We start from the raw sequence: 24031 nt of genomic DNA, 5'->3' as shown, positions 1-24031 counted from the left end.
TATTACAAGATGTTCAGGACTATTATAAAGACAATATTATGAAAAGAGCAAATTTTTTGGTGTACGTCCTAACAATGATATATGTTAACTAGATGTCTAAGTTCACAAAAATTCCGTAAGAAATAGTGAAGCAAGCTTTTAAAGTTTTTAATGCCGCTAGCCGTTTTATTTAAACTGACAATACTTCATTTTTGTTTTGCTTTAAATTATAATCGCGTCATTTCAGGCTGGCAAAAGTTTCGGGCTGATAAAAAATTTGTTTAACTGCGGAAGCGCGAGTTAAATATCTAGTAAATATATATATATAATTGCGTCCTAATGAGAAAATCATCTTTTAAAGAGAATCAGGGGAACTTTTTTCCACTCCCCTTGCCCCCTATTATTTATTTTTTAAAAAATTATACCATTTAAAAAAATCAAACTTCAGATACATATTCAAATGTTCTATAAAAAACTATAAAAAATTAAGCTCACTTTACATTAAAATATAGTGCAATATTCATGATATTATAAAACCTAATCTGCAATATTATTGTATAACATTGTATAACATAATTTTAAATATATAATTAAACTTTACGATATAATATAAAATTATCTGCTATATATATATATATATATATATATATATATATATATATATATATATATATATATATATATATATATATATATATATATATATATATATATATATATATATATATATATATATATATATATATATATATATATATATATATATATATATATATATATATATATATATATATGTACAGCACCTTTAAATCAAGAAAACTTTTAGTATTTGAGGTTTTTTAATTTAGGGTATGGATTCTAAAGAGCTTGAAATGATAAGTCTTAAGGTTATTAATTGTTTATTTTCACATGTTAATGCCATTTTTTATGTTTGTGGTTTTTTATTGCTACCGGTTTTTTTTTTTAGTCTTCTTCACTCCCACAGAGTCCTAGCCCCCCATTAAGCAATCATATACTGGAAAATATTTTATCTCCTTCTGAAATCATAGTTACCTCACCTTCTAGTAAGTTGGCAAATTTAAAGTAAGCTTTAGTCTGGGTAAATTTGATCTGCTTAGCAATACGCTTAGAAACGAGTTTTTAGTAAGAATTCCTAGCTATTTTATAATATTTTAAATTTAATAAAATTTTTAAACAATTGGTAAATCATGCAGAGCAAAACAAAGCACTAAAAGTAAAAAATCAAGAAAATTTCATGGAAATAATATACACACATTTTTTGTGATGTCGAATAACTAAAAAAGTTTCTTGATTTTTTATTTAAAATTTTTTTGAGTTATTTTTAACTGGTATATATATATATATATATATATATATATATATATATATATTGCTATTGCTATATATATATATATATATATATATATATATATATATATATATATATATATATATATATATTGCTCCACTTATTATAAAAGACTTTTCTTCCCACTTTTTTACACCAGTGACATGTGACATGCATGAAGTAAAAGTTTTTTTGGAACAAAAATTCTGTCATCAATTTCCTCGGTAATCAAGACAAATGTTGGATTCCTCACAAAATATGTTATGCTTGTGTCGAGGTGTTGGATATATTATACTTTTTCTAATTACGTGCGTTTATTTTGCTATTAGCGCCTACATGGTTCGTTTTATAAAAAAAGCGAAATAAGTTTATTCCAGCTGACATTTCATCGTCATTTAAAATCGGTCTTGTGTAAAAAAATTAAAAAATTAAAAAAATTTTTTTTTTTTTTTTTTCTAAATATTTTCGTGATTAAAAAAAAATAAAATATTTTAAGACGAAAATTAAACAAAAAGGATTTTGCAACATGGTAAATTGGGTAATTACTTTAGAAAATTAAGTTGCACTGCTATTAAATATATATTTCTAGTTCTTACTAGTTTTGTGTTTCATTTGTGTTTCTTTCTGTGAAGGCATTCTAAATCAGCTATGAAGCAGTCAAATGTCCACGACATATTATAATAAGCTTCCTAATACTTTTAATGAAAAAAAACCTTTTTTGTAAGTAGGAAAAAAAAAAAATAACAGTAATAGAAAAAGAAAAACCTGGTGTTAGAAACTTTAGAGTTAATATAACATTGCTAACATATATATATATATATATATATATATATATATATATATATATATATATATATATATATATATATGTTTATATATACTCTGAAATAGTATATTATAATCCATAATATATTCTGATATAATATAATTTTCAAAACTATATGATATAATATACAAGATATGTATAATTTATGTAATCAATAGCAAAGAAAGAATCTAAATTCTATGACTTAAATATTCAACTATCGCCTTTCTAAGAAGCACTCCATGGTTCTCTCTGAACTCTGAAGTTGAGAATCTGCTCAGTGTTTTCAGCATATTATAATGAACAGATTCGGAACATTGCTCAAAAAATACTCCCAATGGCAGCTTAGTTTTATTTAAAAACATGACCAGATGGTGTTCAATTTTATGACCTTTCCATCCCATAGAAAGATTGCGGTTGTATGTAGTCTTCACATACTCTTGGTTTTCCTAAACTAATACTTTAAAAGATGCCACTTGATATTCACAAGAATTAAAACTTTACTTTTAAATGTATGAGCTGTGTATACATTTATGTAACTATTACCTTCAACGTCCGGTTGCAATGCCATCAGCATAACCATCATGGAGACTCATTCCAAAACACATGTTTACTAATAAATGTAAATTTTAGTGTCAATTGTGAGAATTTACTTTTGACTCAATAAATATTTCTTTTTTAATTATAATTTACTTTTAATATATAAATACTTTGTAAAACTAAGTAGTGAAAAACTGGATAGTAAGAAGAAAAGTAATCTAAGATATATTTTTCCGAATCTGGTATATTAAAGGTTCTCAGTTCTCTAAGAGTTATTTTATAAGCATCACAAAATAAACATGAATATTTTCCCCCATGTCCTGACAAACCCAAAACTATGTTGAGTAATTTAAGATCTGCAGCAAGGTAAAACGTTAAATCATTTAGCATTGTTTTTTCTTTAAGAATTTGATGATTTCTGTGGCTTTCGCAAACGTTTTTGGCAAAAGCCAATATTATAACTTCGTTCACTCCAGTATTCTTGGTTTCTTTGGAGTCATAATTTACTTCTCGGTTAAAAACATTCATAATAAGTAATAATGATCCTTGGCCACTATCTATTCCTACACGAATAATAACATTATCGATTTCTAGTCCCCTAGCAGTGCAAACATGATTAAATAGAGATATTGGATCTTTGACATACACTAGATCTTTAATGACAGCTTCAATAGTTTTATTTTCTATAACTATTTTTTTTTGGATAAAAATTCCATTTTTTCTTTATTAGAAAGTAATAATACTATAAGTAAATAATTGTATTGAGTGATGGATACAACAATGGATGATGGATGGATTTATGGAAATACAATGGATCTATTAGGTTTTCAACGGTAATGAGTAATTTCCTTGTTTTATTTTTGAATAAATTATTTTGTACTTTTAATTTTTTCCACTGAGTAATATTTATCTAGAGCATGTGACAATATCTGAATTTATTTGGAAGAATTAGATTCCACACTTGATCTACCCAAATCTTTTCTTAATTCCATTGCTACTGAATCAATAGTAAGTCTGACATACCATGCTTTCTTTTGATATTATAGAGAGTATTGGTAGAGATAGTTTGAAGGGTTGGGTTTTTTCCCAATCTGCAGACGTAAAGGAGTTCCTCCTTCACCTATATAGGGGAAAACCTTAATGAATGGGACGATTATTAAATGGGACAAACTCAGATTCTTATAGAAGCATCGATGTAAGGATATTCAAATTCCTGTAACAAAGAGTGATAAAAAAAAAGAACTCAACTGACCGACTCATCCATCCAATTGCTCTATGACTGTAACGACAATGGATGTTATTGTGTTTTCGAATGTAAATAGTAATTTTTAAAAATGTTTTTTTTTTCTGATTTTGCAGCAATTTTTGAAATTATGGAAAATAAAATTCCATGCTTAAATAGATAACAGTCTCTAGTACTACAGTGAGTAAAACATTCAAGCTTAATTAATGGTGATTTTGGTGTGACTAATCATTTTTGGATAAAGTGATGCGCATATTGAATGGGACAAAATACTACCAATTGAATGAATTTAACAAAGTATTATTTACAGCTCAGCAGAGGGATGTTGCAGTCCCTTACTTTTATCCCCATGGGTAAAGGGTATTATTTACACACTTTTATACTGCAATATTTTACTTAAATAAAAATAACTAAATATAATATTCTAAAATGAGAAAGTTCTGCTTTGATTGAAATTTAATTAGAGTTAAAATATTTAAAGTTAAAGTATTTTTTGTGTGATCTTTATGTATGAATCTATATATTTAACTACATTTACAATAAATAAACTAATTTGAAAAATGATTGAATTAAATACGTTTATTTTTAATTCTTTTATGTTTGTCCCATTCAATGAGACATACTTAATGAATGGGACAAATGTCATGCTCCAATAAGACTCTCTTTATTCCAATAGCCAAATGCAAATTCAATTTTTTTGTTTTACTATATCATTGAAAAAGAGCCGGTGGTTATCAAACATAATTAAATATATATATTAAACAATATTATCTACGTTTAAAAAGCATTTCATTGAGGTTTTCCCCTACTTTAAACAAATGTTTATTCATGTTACCTATGACTTTTATTATATGCAAAAGTAAGTACAAGTATAAGTATTAACTTTAAATCTTGGAAGTAATTTTATTCTCTCTGATATGAGCAACCACCTCTCTAAAGTGGCCAGCGATAAAGATTCTCCTTTTTTAGCAGAGTACAAATAAATATTGCAGCTTGGACATAACCCAATAGGGTTGGAAAGAAGTGTCGAATTACAGTTAGTGTTGGGATACAGTTGAATCAAGATTAGTTGCAAATGGATCAATAAGGATTTCCAGTTACCAGTTTCGTACATTTTAAGTTCTTATCACCACAACAAACACAAATAAGTTTTCTTGAAGAGAAATGATCCCTTGATTTGTTTGGCATGTTAACTATATTAATAATGCAAATAAATAATAAATATGTTAGATTTTTAACTGAAGCACATACATACATACATATTAAATTTAGTAACACTTTGATTATTTTTAATTTATTTGGTCATATCTTTTGAACACCAAGATGTTTTTTATTGAATTTCTCAATACGTATCTGAAGTTTAGTTTTTTTTCAAATGGAATAATTTTTTTTTTTGATAAATTATAGGGGGCTAGGGGAGGAGAAAAGAATTGCCCTGATTCCCTTTAAAAATTGATTTTCTCATTTGAAGGTACACCAAACAATTTGTTATTTTCATAATACTGTCTGTATAATAGTCCTGAACATCTTGTAACAAAATTTTCTTAAGTATTCAAATTTCCAACCTAAACGACCTAGAATTGACTTGTGTGGTACACGGGGAAATTTTTTGAAGCTAGTTTTGGCCTCCCAAGATGGTGGCGAAATTAACCAACGGCTATATGAAAATTGAGAAACTGATGATAATCAAATTTTATATCTCAAGCTCAAATACCGATAAATTCTTACAAGAAATTGTTGTATATAAACTTTCTGTTTTTCGTTTTTTAAAATAGTTGTCATAAAATAAAAATTTTCAGTAAAACTATGTACTAATTTTAATTTTAGTTTGTTTAGGTTTAGTTTGTTTAATAGTATTGAAGAAAAAGTATTTGTTGCTTGTGGACAAATCACTAATTTCAAATAATTAGTATTTGTCATATAACTAATGTACCTTTTAGTTCTTAACTACCCAATCCTGTGTGCTAGAAGGTTAATAACACAACAGCATGGTAGGCAGCTGAGTTTCCTGTTAAGATAAAATATTTTTTATGCATTAATTTTTCAGATAAGTAATAGTAAGTCATAAATACTGCATGAACTATTTTCTGAGCGCTGTGAGTACACAACTTATAGGTTCTTTATAAAATAGTTTTTATAAATAAGTAGTTGTTATATATAAATAGTTGTTATATATAAATAGCTGCTAGATATAAATAGTTGTTATATATATATATATATATATATATATATATATATATATATATATATATATATATATATATATATATATATATATATATATATATATATATATGTCATTTAATAAAAATGTTTTTCATCTGTTTTTGAAAGGGGCGATTGTAATTTACCTAGTTGATAAAGACGTATTTTTCATAGTTTTATTTATAAGATATAATAGTTCATAATATTTATAATTAAGCAGAAAATGTTAATAACTGAGATAATTTTGTTTTGAAAAATCACCACTTATTATTTAAAATGCTGTTGGGGCAGTTTTGAATAAAATGAATGGGCTACTTTTAAATCTTGTTTAAACTTCTCGCACTTTATTGCTCGATTAACATTGCCTGAATTCTGATTATTTAATAATAAAAATGGTTCAAAATTATAAAAAAAAGAGAGTAACAGAAGTCGTCAAGGGAGATGTTAGTAATGGTGTTCTCCAAGTTGCAAATGGATTAATGAAGTCAAACGAAGCTGCTGTAACTTATAACATGTAACTTTATACTTTAGATTACAGAATAAAGAAGTATAAAAATTTATTATCTAAGGCCAAGCTAGGTTTCACAACTAAACATACTGCCGCACAAGTACTTACTAAAGACGAGGAAATGTTGAGAGACTACCTAATAAACGCTCTAAAATGAATTATGGCTTGACATATAAACAAGCAAAAGTATTAGCATTTCACTATGGTATGAAACTTTGTAAATGTCCAAGTAAATAGATGGAAAATAAACAAGCTGGTATAGAGTGCTTGAAGGGCTTCTTGAAATGTTACCAAGAACATTCACTCAGAAAACCTGAAAATACAAGTTAGTCTTGCTAAACAAGTTTTAATCAGCGCAAAGTTTATCAGTTTTTTGATAACTATGAAGAAGTTTTTTAAAAAAACAATTTTGCACCTGATAGAATTTGTAATATCAATGAAACCAGCGTTATGACAATAGTACAACCACCCCCATATTAAAGCATTATATGGAATAAAACAAGGAAGACAGTGGTGCATCTGCTGAACGTGGACAACTAATTACTTTGTGTGATATAGGAAAGTACTGGTTGTATTAGTTATACAAACAGTCAAAAAGTGGCTGAATGAAAGGGAAATTGTTTTTAAAGGTTCTAGAACATATAATAAAACTAGCCAGATGTTCAAAAGAGGGTCATGTTTTACTCTTAATGTATAATAATGAAAGCGATTGTACATTAGATGCCATAAATTATTGTTGTGAAAACGGAATGGTAGTTTTAACAATTCCTGCTCACTGCACTCAAAGAATGCAATTTTTGTTGCGGCAGTTAACACTCCATTCAAATAAAAACTTTCTATCTTTCAGAAAGATTGGCTTGTGTGTAATCCAGGGAAAACAATACACAATTTAGTCGGCATTGTGACACCAGCATATGCTACAACATATAATGCCAGAAAAATTGTTGCAGGCTTTTCCACGTCTGGAATACATCCTTTTTCACGTCTTACTTTCTGCAATAACAACTTTCAAAATACTAAAGTAGCTAATCGTCCTCTGATAGAAACATTCAGTATAGCTACCTCTGATAATTCACAAGAAATTACTATTACACCTGAAGGTATAGTTATGCAAAAACAAGATTGTATGATTGATTATAAGGGTAATGAGCAAAAAATTATAACCAATCCCATATAATCACAGCACACGATAATCCCTGAGACAGTAAGACCAGATCCAAAAGCCCTACCTTGTAAAAAAACTAATAAAGGAAGAAAAGTTGAAAATCTAATATTCTTACTGACACCCCAAAAAGAGAAAAAAAAAAAATCTTTTAAGAAAGGCAAGACTTGAAACGTCATTAAGAGCTTTAAAAATAAGCAACTTCCAAAATTAGACCAAGATCCTCAAGAGCCAAACTAAAATGAAAAATAATTTAACCTATGCTGAGTTACCTTAACTTTTAACTATTTTGACTTCTTATGCAGTTCACTTTTGAAAATTCAGATTTACTTGCTTGTAAAGATAATTTTAAAAGTTATTCAAGGTATATATATTTAAAATTTATAATAGGGTAAGAATTTCTTTTTAACTTTTTCAACGTGTTAACATTTTTTAGAATTTGAAGTACCACTATGTGAAAAGCTGTTCTATGTCACCGTAGAAGCTCACCAAAAAAAAAATCAGCTCAAAAACTTAATAGGATTAGCTTTATCTAGAACTTAGGTTTTATGCAAATAACACCTTTTTAACAGCTTTTTGTTGTATAATTTTAAAAATATAATGGTATGTAAAATTAAAGTAGCAATATAAAAATAATTTCCTAATATTTTAAAATGTGTTTATTCAACAGTTCTCTCTGATAAATATTTGTAAATAACAATTTACGATGTTGTCTCACTAAATCCAGTTTGATAAAAATAAATCAACTTTCCTCTTTAACCAAATCTTTCATTTGAGTGTTATCGTTTGTAGTAGAGAAATGCCGATTCTGGGACAAAATGTTTTTGCGTGAATTGCGGTTTTGCTACATTGCGGTTCTGGGTCATTCTCATTTTTTTTGTGGGCATGATACTTACCTTATAATGTCCGTGAGCGAGGGTGTGAATACAATTTAGACCGAAGCCCGACATATTCCTTAATTTGCTTGCCTGCGGTTTCGTCTTTGAACATCCCAATGACTTTTTTATTTGCTCCGACCTTGAATCCAGCGCTCTGAATGGCAGGATGGTTTTTATCAAAATCGCTCGTGTCAAATTTACTTTCAACGTCCTGAGCAATGTCTTTGTAAAAATTGTCCGTTTTGATTTCATAAATCAACGAGTCGGTATCGGTCATCAGCAGCTTTGCTTTATCAGAGTACCTTTTCTTGATGTAATCGTAATGGAATTCAAACATTAAAGTTTTGCTTAAATCCAAAATGCACGTTCCCAAATAAATCGGCTTGTTGTAATTGTGCTTTGTTCTTTTCATGTGCACGGCGATCAATTTTTCATCGAAAATGGTGCGACTTTCGTAATTGGGCTTGGACGCCAATTTATTAGCTTCTTCCTGTTTTGTGCCCAGTCTCACGTCTACATGATTTTCAATGTTTTCCATGGTTTTTCCAAAGACTGAATTATTCATTAGTTTGAAAAAGTCCTTTTCAAAGTCGTTGGTGGCAAGAGTTCTTAAATGGGTGTTGAGATCAATGTATTTTTTCAGCAAATCTTTTTCCTCAAATTTGATGCCTCAATGCACCTTTGAAATTTTAAGTCCCAATCGTTCATACAATTTCAGATTTTCATAATGGATGACATAATTCTTTTTGTCGTTTAAATTTGGGACGAGCTTGTCGACTTTGTTAATGGTCATTCTTTCAGGAGCTAAAGGGTAATCGTTGTGCTCGTCGTGAAGATGTTCCGAATATTCCAAATCAACTTCTAAAATGCATAACATTGATTTCTATTGCTTCAGCTCTTCTTCATTTATCCATTCAAACCCGTGAGTGGGAAGAGGTTTGCTCATGGCCCATCCGTGCAAGTTGTTGGCGTCCAAATACTGAATGAACGACGACTCTTTGCTTGGATCAAAGGAATCTCCCATGTATTTATTGTTTGAAGTTCCAAGTCGGTTTGATATCATGCTGATTCCTCCTCGGATTCCTTTCTTAACCATCATAAGCATGTCGAAATCGCTCAGAAGCTCCAAATCGATTTTTGTTATTTTGAGCGCAGCGTCCCACGCCAATTCGGGTGACGTGTAATACCAGGCGGGGTCGAGCTTGTAATGGTTCATACAAACATCCCTGAAATTTTCAAAGACATCTGCAAGCATCAGTACGTCAGACACGTTATACAGATCGTGGTAATCTCTGAACGCTTTGCATTGAAATTCTTCCCTTACCATTTTGGCGTGCGAGTAATTTTCGTCGCTTATTCCTTCGTCGTTGAGTTTGGAGAAGAACGACTCTATGGGAGGCAATTGCGTTTCAAAAAACTTTTCAATCGAGTCCATCCAATCGTAAGGGTAAACGCCTTTTCTGAGCAACAAATCAAACTATTTTCTGGAATAATATTTGGCGATGTTTTTGTATTGATCTTTGGTCAGATTTTTAGACAAGCTGTCTAAACTGGAAGCCATGAATCTGAAGCTGTCAATAAATCTTAATTCTCTTTTTACTTTACAATCTTCTCCATTTTCTTTATACTTTCTTATTTTGATTTCTATTGAAAAGCTGATGTATTTTTCCTCATTGTTGGGGATGCATTTTAATTGTCCACCTGTTAATTTCTTGATGAACAAGTCGCTGTCGTAACCGGATAAGTTGTGAAGCACAACACGGAAGAATTTGGGAACTTGATATTTTGTATTTCAACTGCTGTGAGCAGCTCCTCGGTACTTTCCCGTGATGTGGCAGTGGTCGCGCACTGCCACTTCAGAGATTTTCTTCGCAAATATGACAGACTGTTTCAGAATTGAAATCCTTTTTATCCTTAGGGGTCATGACGATATTTTTTTAAAATCTAATTATTTCGCAAATTTCAGTAATGTCTTTTTCGATCATTTCCACAAATATTTTGGCGACGTTGCCCGTTTCGCTTGTTGCCGTGAACGTTACCGGCTTTCCTTCATAAATGGTTTCTTCAAAGCATTTGATAAAGTAACAAAAGGAGCTTGGAGTGTGCTTTTGGTACTGCTTGGTGTAAGACTGATTAGGATCGCACTTATAGTCCGTGTTGATTGGCTTGATGAAACTTTCAAAGTCGGCATAAACCACAAACAGAACTCTCATGGATCTTCCTTTGTTGGTAAATTGCCTCGTTGAATTCTTTTCAGGAAGTTCGATTCGGACAGAGCTGTTGTTTTGACAGTAAGTACAATGATTGGAAAGTGCTTCTTCAGAGTTGTATCCCTGCAAGCTATTTCTGCAATATTATCTATTGTGCTGATGTGCTGATGTTTGCGAGGAAGCAAATTGACTGAAATCTTTGATCAAGCAATAATGATTGGTCTTATCGTCTGAAATGAGAAGCAAGTCTATGTGGTGCTTTCGATCCAAATATTTCGATATCCTTAAAGGGTAAGGGATTTGTTTTCACATACAAAAACATTGACGCTGATGTCTGGATTGTTTTTTTCAAACTTTTCGATTTGATCGAGCTGGACTGGAAATTTAATTCCTTCCCAATTAAACTCTTTTGACTTTTCTTTAAGCTCTTTGTCAATCCTCTCACCATGTTTATCTTTCATATTCAGCGTCCTGGTGACACATCATTTAAAGCATTCATTGTCTTTTTTATTTCATGTTAATAATTGCCTTTTTCGCTCGCCAGAAACTTGTCAAGTTCGATCCATGACGAAGCGCTGAGGGGATTGTAATAAATCATGCTAATGTCCATTTTCAAAATGGCGGACACTTTCCAATTCGATCCATCATTGCTGTATTTAGCCATGTTTTCCAGGATTTCTTCTTTCGCTGTGTTATACAACTCTCCCAAATCCATGGCCTCGAGCACAACTCCATATTTGGATAGAAAAGGAACATTGCGAATTGTTTCCTCTCCAGTAGCAATGGTCACACGCGTCATTTCGCACGTCAAAACAAAGTTCACTTTTTTATTTCTGTTTTCGCTCATGACTTCCATCGCTCCATATTTCGCAGAGTTTAAAAAGGCAGAAGCGTCATGATGATTTCCTTTGACTTGATGCGAAAATTGTTTGGTGACATGTCTCAGCGCATGATCGGTCAATTTAAAAAGAATGGGTGGTTTGTAAACTTCTTAGCGTGTGATTGATTTGAGAGCGATTGATTTGAGAGAGTCCCTTTTTTTCTTCACTTCGTTCCCCACATCTCTCACTGTTTTCTTCGCCGACTCTGGAACGTATGGATCAATGGATGCAAGCACATAGTTGAAACTGTTAACGGCCGCATCTTTTACTGCTGACGTCAACCTTGAAAATAAACCAGGAATCAATACAGGCGACGAATCAGGAGCAGGAGTGTCAAGGGTATGACTTGGAGTGATGACAGGTCTCATAGCGATGACAGGATTTTGCAAGTAAACCAGTTTTGGCATGAGAGCTGGTTTCCACATGAGAGGTCTAGGCGGACTTATGGACGGTTTCGGAACGATGACAGGTTTCACAATGACAGGTCAAGGAGCAGGCACCGGTCTTTGAACAATCGGATGCGGAGCAGGCATCGGTCTCAGAGCTTTTGTTTTCTAAGAAATTTACTTAACTCAAATTCAATTTTTTTCATTTCTGCACAAAATTTTTAAAATTTCAAAGTTTTCGCAAACGACGTCGATCGTGTGGAGCAAAATTTCGATTTTCAGTTTTCCAGCGATTCTTATTTTCTCCTCAAAATCGCATTCCAAATGAAACACGTACCTTTCAATCGCTCTCATCGTTTCTCTTTTCTTAAGGTTGTTCCAATCTCTGATGTGCTCTTTGATCTCTTTTTCCATTCGAGAAAATTCAGTCTCAACACTCGACAAGAGTTTGTAAAGCTTGTCTCTCTCCTCCTCGCTGTAACTTTCAGGAATTAAAAAAATTCCGTCTTCGGTGACGTAAAAAAAATCACGAAATACGCCCCCTTTTCCAAATGCAAGAAGCTCGAGATGCTTTTTCTTGACCATATCGGTCTCTCTCATGCTGCACTCGAGAAAAAACGGGTAAAAGCGATTCATTTTTTTTTGTCTTCTTTTTGAAACAGTTTAGACTATTTTAAAATTTTTTCGGTTTTCCCACAGGCCATTCTTCCTTCACATCCTCCATCAATTGGCTTCTGTCGATCAAATTATTTTCAACCGCTAGCATCAGCAGCGACATTTTGCTTTTTGACGTTTTGGAAATGCCGTTTTCTCTCAGCAACTTTTTCAAATCCTTGTTCGTATATCTCATTTTTAATATGTAAATAATTATTTTTGTTAAGGTCTTAAAGACCTAATAAACAACATTCATTTTGTTTCCGTCTGGTTTAAACCTGAGCAATTTATCAGAGATGACGACGGCAAAGGCTTGAGTGCCTGCGGGAACGTTTGTATTAAAAGAGGCTCTAACTTGCATATCCAACGCTGTAGATTTTAACCTCTCGGCCTGCTTGCTCACATCAAGCACCATAAATGGGCAAATGTACCTGTAATTTAAACCGGTCAAGTTTGGTTGCGCAACGATATCGCCGATTCCATAAAGCCTATTGTCAAGCTTGGAGGCATCTCTATACACCCTTGAGAATTTGTTGTTTTTAAAGTCCAAGTCGTAATCGACAGCAGGGTACCTTTCACTGTTTAAAGTGACTTACATGTTTTTCAAGTCGCAGTGATCAAATACGGAAGGGTTTCGATCTTGACTTCCATCTCTATTGGTTTGTAATCCAACATTTACGTACCTCGGTTTTTCACAGGCAGATCTGGCACTCAACCTCCAGCAGAATGTATTCGATACAGGCACAACGCCTGTGTCACACTGTCTGGATCTGAACGATAATGGCACATCCTCTTTTGATTCAATGATTTTGTAAAGATTGTCGCTCTCCAAAACAGAGAGCGTGACATGAGGCATAAACAAGGACAGTTTGCTAAGATCCACTTTTCCTGTGGCTGTTTCAGCTGCTTTAAAAATTGCATCAGTATCGCTCTTTCTCGCAAGAGTAATCGTGTGTTTAAATCCGTAAAGCACTTTATCGTAATCGTCGCAAAATCCAAAAATGTGCTTTAACGGAATACAGAACGAAAATGTTCCTTTATCAGCAGGCTGCTTAATGATGTAATTATGTTTGTTTATAAATCCGGTAATGGCGGTGAGATCTGCATCAACTGTTGTGTCTCTTTGCCACAGCTGATTCATACCCTCAGATATTTGGAACTCCAATGGATATTTGAGATAACCAAACATGGTGGTGGCTTGTCCTGGAAAGTATATGGTTTCCACTTCTTGATTCGACAGTTGATAGGATATTTGAGTAAACAAGTGCATGATGCCATTGTTTGCAAAAGTAACAACATCCGTATCAGGGTAGGACGTTCCATCCGCTTTTAAAAGTCTTCCTTCAACCAAAAGGTACGCCTCAGATGGAAGCGTGAACAAGTCTTGCTGCTCAATGTTGATTCTTATTTCTCCAGTATTATTTATATTGGTACTGACTGGTTCGTATTCGTGAAATTCGAATCTCTCGATTCCTTCATCAACCATTGTTTCTTCTATAAAATTTAAAACATCGGAATTTGCCATTTTTTATATAAAAAAGAAAAAAATTTTAGATTCGCTGATCTCATGCCATTTTCATCCCATTTCCCATTTTTACAAGGTCTTGTATTCTGACGGCGTTTTTATTTGACAACTTTTTCTTCAAAGAACCTCCAAGCATGGAATATTCATCGACTTAACCATTAAATAACCATTATTGTTAACCATTCCTGAAATGATGTCTTTGTTTTTCTGAGTAAGATCCTTCGGATTTGGCGCTTCGCGTCCATATGGCTTAGGTGTTCCAGTCTTGGGGTACAATTTCTCTATATTCCTATTACCTCTATCGATGGCCACGTCTTTGGCAGTGGATATGGCTGAAGAAACCAGCTCTTTTCCCGCAGATTTCGTCGCCATGATTGCTTCTCTCTCCAGTTCGCTTTTTGCGATTTTGTTGGCTATAGTGGATGCTGCTCTTGAGGCTCCTCCAACAACATGTTTCTTAACATATCTATTTCTGTAAACGATCATTTTTTATAAGCAAAAAAAATTCGCTTGCGAATCTATGAAAAATCTTTGATTTTTTATTTTGCATCGATGTACCTCATCACTGATTTGTACTCTTCTTTATTAATGACATTTTTCTCAGCAGCTCGTCGCATATGCTCACAGCCTCATTTCTCGACCCTTTACTTCCAGCATGCCAAGCAGCCACGCTCAAGTTAAGCCTTTGCACGAGCGCATTCGAATCGCTCGGAAATACAGTTACTTCAGACCCTTTTTTGCCCTTTTTTTCACTCGTTAATTTATCCCAGATAGACTTTATTATTTTTCAATATTTTTCGCTCTTGGAGGCTTTAGGCCTGTTTGGATTTGCATCAGATCTCATGGCGTCACTCTCGATCAGAATTTTTGAGTAATTTTGCAAATCTTCATCGGTAACGTTGCTTCATTTGTCGGGAAGAGTGGATTTGGTCACAAGCTCCCAAAGGCTGTTTGTTCCTTCGTACCTTTCTCCACCAATAATGATATCATTTCCATCCACTTCCATCCCCATTTTTCCAATATACATTTTATCATCAACTTTATTCATCTCGAAATTTCTTTTCTTTTTTCAATCGTAAGCCTCATCGTACATGTTCAAGTAGTGGGACAAATTCGTGCAAATCACTTGATTCAAGCGGATTTAATTCATGCACTTGGGGATTTTCAACCTTCATGCTCTTGATCATCTTTTCATTGCTTTCAATGAGAGGCTTGCAATGCTTGCTTAAATGAGTCTGAAAATTGGCATCTAAAATATTCTCATTGAGACTGTCCTGATAAATTCTCTTTCTGCTCTCAATCACTTCTCTCACAAACTCGTCCCTCTTTTTCGGGTCTTGTATTTTAAAAAAAGACATTTTTTATAATGCTGGAAAAAAATCTCAAACACGAGGAGATTGAGTTCGTGGAAAAAAATTATTTTTTAAACATGTTATTAAATGCATTTATTGCATCCTCTCTTCCTTTATTGATCAAAGACTCTTTTGTAATTTCATCCAAGTTGCTTTTTGTTTTCGTCCTTATTTCATTCATCATGGATTTAAACTTTTGAAGCTCGTTCAAAATCAGCTCGTACTCGCTGTCGCTTATTTTTCCATCCATCAACGCGTTTGAAATGAGGTTGCTTATGGTGTTCAGTTTAGACTCTAGAACTTTAATTTTCTCGTGCTTCTCCGCTTTTAATGCTAGTTTTTTGTTCACTTAACCTCCAACAATGGATAAAAACCCTGCTCCATTGGCAACACCCTCACACGCAATCGCCGCTGGAGTGGCCATAATGGTGGTTAAAAGTCCAATTCCAACAGTCCCAAGAGCGATGCACAATACCTGTATCGAGTTATCCACATTCGAGATGATTCTCAAAGCGTGATGATACTTTTTGCTGAGCGTCATTCTCTTTGTCTTTTCGTTTTCAATCTCTTTTTGTATCTTCTTATTTTTGAAGGCGATTATGGTGACCTTCATCTGCGGGAGCCGTTGGAATCGCTGGATAAAGTCTTTCAGGCTCTTTGAACTTGCACAAACTGTGCTTCTCTTTTGACAAACAACACTTCTCGTTGCAATTATACTCCATTTTTTATTTAACAAAAAATTTTTTAGATCTATGTTGGATAATGCGCCGGGTTTAAAAAGTTCACAAAGCACAAACTCTCTCCCTTTTTAATGATCACGTCCGAATTGCTGTTGTTGTAAAACTCCATGATGACCTGATTGACAGATTCTGAAATCACCACATGGTGATTGAAATAGTCCAGTTCTGATTTTATGCAGCCCCTCAAATTCACCAAAGCCAATCATTTTTCAAGCCCATTTTCCAAACATAAAAGTGATTTTCTGATGAGACAATCGATTCAATTTAATGTCTTTTTGAGCAAATATCTCGTATCTGCAACACACTCTTACGGGAGGGTGCTCCAAATCCTGATCGAAAAACAATGTGGACTTGCTCCTTCCTTTGTGGCCACTTCAATCATAATGAACAAATTTTTTCAGACTCTGCGTCTCCATTTTTTGTTACGAAAAAAATTATTTTTTCTAGCCGTTTCTTTTCATGCGTAATAATACACCTGTCCAAGGAGAAGGTAAAAGCTTCCGGATTGTCCGACATGGGCGTCGCCGGAGTTGAGCGTGACAACGAGCCTTCTTCCAGAGCCAACGCTGGGCATGGAGTCTGCTTCTCCGAAATTTCTGTAAAAAGAGATAGTGGTGGTGGAACCGATGTAAGCATTGGATTGGTACAGAAGTCCAGTGGATTTGTTGTTGAATGATGATATATTTGAGTCGTTCCACGAGGACAAATAAAAATCTTCCAATCCAGACGAGGAGAAGATGCATTTGCTGTCTCCGTCATATCCAAAGAAGCTGGTGTAATTGTTTGCGCTGTATGAAGTCCATGGATTGAGGGCAGTTCCGTTTCCCGGAGGTAAATTTCCATCATACATTCTGACTCTGGACTCCCACCAGTTTCCAGAAGCGCCAATGATGTGTGCTCTGATGTATTTCAGAAAAACGCCATTTCCTTTTCCTGCTGAATTGAGAAGCATAATAAGTAGAAGCATAGAACATATTCATTTCCGTAAGTGGTGATGAGGTACCTGAACGTCCTCAAGTACAATTTAACGGAGGAAAGGAGAGGAGGGATGGTGGTAAATGTGGAAACAAAAGGCTGAATCCAGTAGGTGATGGCTGAAGCATTTTTGTTATACAATAGTATGGTCAAACTCGACCTGAACGGCATGTCGAGAGTGAAGTACCCTCCCAACGAAGTGGTGCTTTATACGTTTCATCCTTGCAAAGAGTTTGCATAAAACGGTCCGCCGAGAGGGGAGAAGAGCAAGTCGCAAGCAAGAGCGGTAGCGTCAGTGCCATCAACGTCTGTGGCTGTTGAATAATTCCCCACTCCAATCTCTCCGTCTGCAAATATTCTGATAAAAACATTTCCAGGGACACTCAGTCCTCCTGCGACGGTGCCAAAAAAAGCCAACCATAACCTTCTCAGAACTCCAGGACCGTCAGAGTAGATGAAAACGGTAACTGCACTCGACAATCCTCCTGCCACAACTTGCGACTTTAATCCCAAGCACGAAAAGCTTGAATTGGGAACGACTCCCAAAAATTTGGATTTTTGAGACGAAACGTCCACGTAATTTTTTGTCGCTCCATCTTGCAAGTTTGACGGATCAAGCACATTGATCAATTTGTGAGAACTTAAATCAAACGTCAGCGGTACCCAGAGTAGTTCCACCTGACGCATGCGTGTTCACAAAATTTTTTGTGGCAGAGTCTGAGGATGATGTGGGCTCTGCAAGATTTGTGAGTTTGTAGGACGTCATGTTAATGTCTGAGTAAATGATGCTTGAGTACGCCACTCGAGTGTCCACGTAATTTTTTATGGCTGCGTCGTGTAGAGTGGTTGGCTCAGAGATGTTGAGCAATTTATGGGAATTTAAATCCAAGTCTCGACCCGTCTGTTTTGATACGCATGCTCGAGCTTACATCCACATAATTTTTTGTGGCGCCGTCATTAAGATTTGTCGGCTCGTTCAAATTAATCGATTTGTGAAAATTTAAATCCTGGTCTGCAGTTCCCACTGAAGTTCCACCTGACGAATGCGTGTCCATATAATTTTTCGTGGCGACGTCATGCGAGTTGGTTGGTTCTACTTGGTTGATGATTTTGTTCGAGTTAAAATCAATGGCTGCTGTAATGGTGCTATTTCCATCTGTTCTGACATATAGCTCACTTGATAAAGTGGTTAAAAAAGGATTACATAAATACCTTCCCAATTCTGTCCTTCAAAATTTGTCAATCATTTTTATATACTCATTTTTTTTATTTTACCAAAGCGTGTTGACGGCGTTTTGAAAGTCATTTCCTTCATCCAATTTTTTTAAGACGTAAAGACACAAGTGACCGCAGTAAGACGTGTCTCCAAACTGAATCCTTTCGCTGTTGTAAAAGACGGGGTTTTTCAAGTAATTGACGAGCTCGACGAGAGGGGGTTGGGCGTAAGAGTCAAAGCTGAATTTTTTGTCCCCGTCCTTGCGCCAACGGACCCAATGAAAACCGTTCGTGCTCAAGTCCTCCGTGTTGACAATTCCGCATTCTTTTTCCCTTGGCTTTTTCGGTAATTCATCCCTGACAAAAACGCCCCTAAAGTTTTTTCTTTTTAATTTTTTGCTGCCTTTATCAATTGAAAGTTGCTAAGAGGCTCATCAGGCAAAACAATTCCTTCAACGTTAATCATTTTTAAATTCGTGTGAGAATTTAAAAACATTTGTGAAATCACAAGGCATCATCAGATTCCACAACGCCGAGACCCAAATCGTTATCCATAATGCTTTGAAAAGAAGGTGCATTTTTTATAATTGCGACTTCTGAAAGTTTGATCTGAATGGAATCGATCTGCGCGCCGATGTAAACACCTTCAATTTTTAAAGCGGCAATGGCAAAGCACTTTTGTCAAATGCAGTCAAGATGGTTGATCCTCACGAGCATTTTATTTTCCTTGACACACTTTGCCCCATCGTCTTTTGTCTTCTTTTTGTAAAACAAAGAAGTGACTTCGATATTTTTTCCATTTTTCTTTGTGAACAACATTCCGAAAAATAAAGGTGCACTGTTTGTATTTGTTTTAAAAATGGACAAGTCATCCGTGATCATTTTTTTCGTTCTTCCTCTTTTTTTTAACAAAGGAGTCATTTTGATGACTTGTTCGCGAAGAAATTTCGAAATTTTTTCAGTCACCTCAATGAATTTTCTTTCTTCTTCTCATATTCCATTTTTTTCATTGAAACCGAGAAAGGACATGGAATACCCCGTCAGTTCATTCGTTTCCAAACTGTGACTTTCAAACACACCCAACGAAAACAAAACGGGAGTTCTCAAAACAACAGGACCTTTTCCAGAAGAATATTCATAGTACAGCGGAGTTTTTTGGTACTGAATTGATTTTGTAGCCGAATAAATTTCTCCAACCGATAATTTGCTTTCGTCAAAATTTTCAATGGTGATAAAATTCATCTTTTTATAAATGAAATAAAGTTTTTTAGATCTTTTTTATGATCTGTGTATAATTCTCCATATATTTTTTCCACCATTTTACTTATAAATTCTTCATATATTTTATTTTGTTCTTTGATTTTATTTATTTTTTTGCGAGCATACTCAAATATATCATCTTTTACAATTCCGCTTTTTACAAAATTAATCGTTCCGCACTTTATTTTTAATTCAAAAGCTCCACTATCATGTTGACGAGTAATGGTGAAATCCAAATCATTTTCAAAGCTCTAAATTTTGTAATGGTATGTTTCGCAACCGGGTGTATTTTTATATCCTTCTTCGTAATCATCGGTTTTGAGGTATTCTTTAAAGAAAGGTTTAGTTAGAGCCATCATCTTAACACGATCATTTTCCATTTCCTTTTTATAAAGGAAAATAAATTTTTTAATATCATTTTTGCAAACGGATCATATCTTTATTATCCACCCAAGAGTTGAATGAGTCTGGATATCCTCGCCATTTAACCAGTGATTTGTTCTTTTGCTTGCGAATGATTTTTTCAATTCTGAATATGTCTTGATGGGTCTTTTGGATTTCCTGTTCGTAAAAAGTGCCTTGTATTTCTTCGCCTTGAGTGTCGGTGATTTTATACGTTGGTGGATCCGTGTACTGAATTTTTGACACCGTGAAAACCTCTTCAGTCCATCTCGGCTTGTACCCTTTTTCAAAATTGGACTTCTTTTTAGTGATCCTCACTTTGTCGCCATTGGAAAATTTCGGTTCTTGTCTTTCTATTTGCACATTTCCATACAGGTTCATCCAGACCTTATTTTTATTCCTTTCTTCGCTTGCTTCAGCAGGAGTCATTTTAATGGAAGAGTGTTTTGTGTTGTTGTAGCTGCTCATCATTTCATTTAAAACGTCAAAGTATTTTTTTGTGTTGTTTGCTGAAAAGTATTTGAACATTTTCTCTTTAATTGTTCTGTTCCATCGTTCGACGACGCAACTTTTTTCTTCGTTTTCAATGGAGTATAATTGCTCGCCAAGCGATTTCACATGCTTGTTGTAAAATTCTTTTCCTTTGTCCACCCACATTTGGAGCACCTTCTTTTGTCGAAGTTTTCACTTAAAGCGTTAGCCACATCATGACCCGTTTTTCTTTTTAAGGGTGCAATCCATCCATACTTTGAAAACACATCAATCACCATGAGCGAGGATTTTATTCCGTTGTTGAATTTTGAAAACGATTGCATGTCTGCAGCCCATATTTCATCATTGTCATTCACAATCACTTTTCTTCTTCTGAACTGATGAATCACTGGTTTGTGAAGCTCCTCTGCAAGCTGACCGTCCATTTCAGGTTCTTCGTGGGAATTTTTTTTTTTCCCGACACCCAATCCGATTTTGGCTTTGGCGTTGATGACTGGAGTGATGAGGTTTCTTTCCTTGATTTCTTTTTGAGTAGGGTTGGGTATGGAGTTCATTTCTTCAATCATCATTTGATCTGCCAAATTTCTGTTTTGCCTGTCGCTGAAATATTTGTAAGCGAGATCATGATGGTAAGCGGCGTTGTCCACCCTGTCGACGGGTTTGCTCCAATCCTGGTACATGTCGGTGGAAGTAAGTCTTTTGTCGAGGTTGTGCCGGGACCTGCAAAGTTTATGCCTGGAATGTGCATTTCTCCAGAGAACTTTGCCCACGGAAGTTTGATTTTGCTGGATAGTTTATTGAGCAATTCAATCAAGTCGCCTTCTTTTTGCGACAAAACGAATTTGTTTTTGGTCGTTCCGCAAACATCACAAGTTCCTTTGAGCATATTTCTGTTGTTTCTGGAGACTTCGTTTCTCAAGTGAATCGTCTCCGTTATTCTTTTGCATTTGACGCAGTACAATTTTACACATATAAAAAATTTTTTAAAATAAAAATGGAAGTGATTGATTTGTCATGGAATATTGGTAAGAGCAAAAGGATCAACAACAAGCTTTTGCCGAGAAGTATAAGGGGAATCCTTGTCGGAAAGTCTCGTTGCGGAAAAACAACATTGCTGTTGAATTTGCTGTTGAGACCTGGATGGCTGGATTACAACAACTTGCATGTATTTGGAAAGTCTCTTTTTCAACCAGAATACAAACTACTGAAAAGTTCTTTCGAGAAAAAACTGCCAAAAGAGGTTATTCTCGATTTGTTCAACATTCAAAGCAAGATAGGAAAAATGAACGCGAGTCCTGAATGTGTCATTGAGAAGATTTCAAAACAATGGAGTGACAAAACAGACATGGAGTGCAAGTTTTTTGAAACAGTGGACGACGTGCCTGAACCTGAAGATCTTGACGCATTAAAAAACAATCTGATGATCTTTGACGATTTGCAATTGACCAAGCAAAACAAGGGCGAAAAACATTACATCAGAGGAAGACATTCCAACGTCGATTGTTTCTATTTGGCTCAAAATTATTTCATGCTCCCCAGACAAACAATCAGAGAAAATGCAAATTTTATTTGCCTGTTTCCGCAGGATTCAAAAAACGTGGACCATATTTATCGAGATTATGTCGCTTTAGGCATGAAAAAAGCAGAGTTTAAAAATTTTTGCAGGCATTGCTGGTCTGAGCCTCACGGATTTGCAGTGATTGATTTATTCTCAATAAAGAACTATGGGAAATATCGAAGCGGATTTGACGATTTTTATTTTCCAGGTGTATAAAAATATGTCGGGATTTTATTTCATTGTCAGAACATACTTTGACACGCCAAATAAGTTGGTTTTAACATAAAGTATGAAATGACGTTAGTGCGGCTGAGACTTATCGCAGTTACACAAACATCAACTCCAAAAATAATGTTTTTAGGTACAGTCCAAACGGTGGTTCAATTAGTTACACCATTTACATTGAAGAAGGGGCCAATGAAATAAATGAGATTAACGATTATCTTCAAAATGAAATGAAAAAGCAAGTTGGAAACTTGTACAGAGCAGACCGAGTGGTTATTGGGGCAAACGATTCTACGTCGAGATCCACTTTGACATTCGGAAAGCCAGGAGCGACGACAAGATATTGGGTGGATTTTAACATGAATAACAGTTTGGCGTCACTTCTTGGGTTTGATAAAAAGGAATATACGTACGTGGAAAAAAAAGAAGATCCGGCAAATCCTGATAAAGTAACAAGTTATATTGACACCTACCAGCCTGAAAGTATTGTTAGGATAGAAGACTTGGGAGTCATCAAAGTGACGAACGACATTATCGGCTCGTCTTATTCGGATGGAAAAAGTACAAACGATATTTACTCTTTTTATTCAGATACTCCAGGGATGAAAATTTCCAAAAAGGCTTTCCACTTCATATACCTGCCCATCGTGGTGAGCAAAATTTCAAGAATGGAGATGCAAATTGTAGATCAATATGGACATTTAATCAACTTTAGAGGGGAAGATATAATTGTGAGATATCACGTCAGAGAACGAATATCCTCAGTGTTGCAAGACCTTTACACAAGCAGTGCTGTCGATCGGTGAAATTTCACTTGTGAAATTCGCTGATCCAAAGGATCTATAACTTTTTTTTTGTTAAAAAAAATGAACAATTATCAAAAGATTAGATTGAATAATTCACATGGTCAGCTGATAAAATAAAAAAAGCGATTCAAGAAAAGAGCGACGTCAGTATAAGGCTGTCCCACCAAGATTTGGACGGCAATCACGTCCTGGCAGTGACAAAGTCTCAACTAAACAAAATTAAAAAAGCGTACGGCAATGGAACAGGTGTCACACTTAAACTGACCAAAAGACAGTTGATGCACAAATCAAAAATAGAAGGAGGATTTATCGGAGCTCTTTTACCATTATTAGAAATGATCGGAAGCACTCTCACAACAAGAATCGTCCCAGCTCTCGCTCAGGACTGCTGGCAGGAGTGGGTTCGTCTGCCGGTTCTGCCATGGTTGATAAGATTGCAGGGAGAGGCGTTGTTTATTTGAACAAGAATGGAAGAGGAATGAAATTGACTGCAGCAGGGTCAGGCTTGTTTTTAAGACGTTGGGTGAAAAAAACATCTGTCAAAGGAGATGGAATTTTCCTCAGAAGCGGAAAAGGATATGAACCCGTTGGATCCGGTTTATTGCTCGGTCCAAATTCACCCTTTTCAAGCATACCCTTTTTAAATTTAATTCTTTAAGTGTTTAGCACCCACGGAAAAATC

General features: G+C 34.6%; 2 protein-coding genes and 1 pseudogene across 2 annotated transcripts; all 3 read right to left on the bottom strand.

Moving 5' to 3' along the window:
- Window positions 1-2680: 2680 nt before the first annotated feature.
- LOC149884361 (uncharacterized) lies at window positions 2681-3936 on the bottom strand (annotated as a pseudogene).
- Window positions 3937-13391: 9455 nt separating this feature from the next.
- Window positions 13392-14285, bottom strand: LOC149884360 (uncharacterized). The gene has a single exon (XM_090098747.1). The coding sequence runs from the start codon at window positions 14283-14285 to the stop codon at window positions 13392-13394; it is 894 nt and encodes a 297-aa protein (XP_089954873.1).
- Window positions 14286-20280: 5995 nt separating this feature from the next.
- LOC149884359 (uncharacterized) lies at window positions 20281-20697 on the bottom strand. The gene has a single exon (XM_090098745.1). It carries the CDS (start codon window positions 20695-20697, stop codon window positions 20281-20283), a length of 417 nt encoding a protein of 138 aa, XP_089954871.1.
- Window positions 20698-24031: the final 3334 nt, after the last annotated feature.

This window comes from Hydra viridissima, unplaced genomic scaffold (genome assembly GCF_058129835.1).
Source record: "Hydra viridissima isolate aposymbiotic clone 2 unplaced genomic scaffold, HvirCarnegie_v1 scaffold_9, whole genome shotgun sequence".
Lineage (NCBI taxonomy): Eukaryota > Metazoa > Cnidaria > Hydrozoa > Anthoathecata > Hydridae > Hydra > Hydra viridissima.
Note: the sequence above shows the minus strand (reverse complement) of the source record. Positions and strands in the feature narration are given on the sequence as shown.

Excerpts from the sequence above, each read along its gene's own strand:
- LOC149884360 (XM_090098747.1), bottom strand. The coding sequence starts at position 14,285 with ATGGTTGATGAAGGAATCGAGAGATTCGAATTTCACGAATACGAACCA.
- LOC149884359 (XM_090098745.1), bottom strand. The coding sequence starts at position 20,697 with ATGACTCCTGCTGAAGCAAGCGAAGAAAGGAATAAAAATAAGGTCTGG.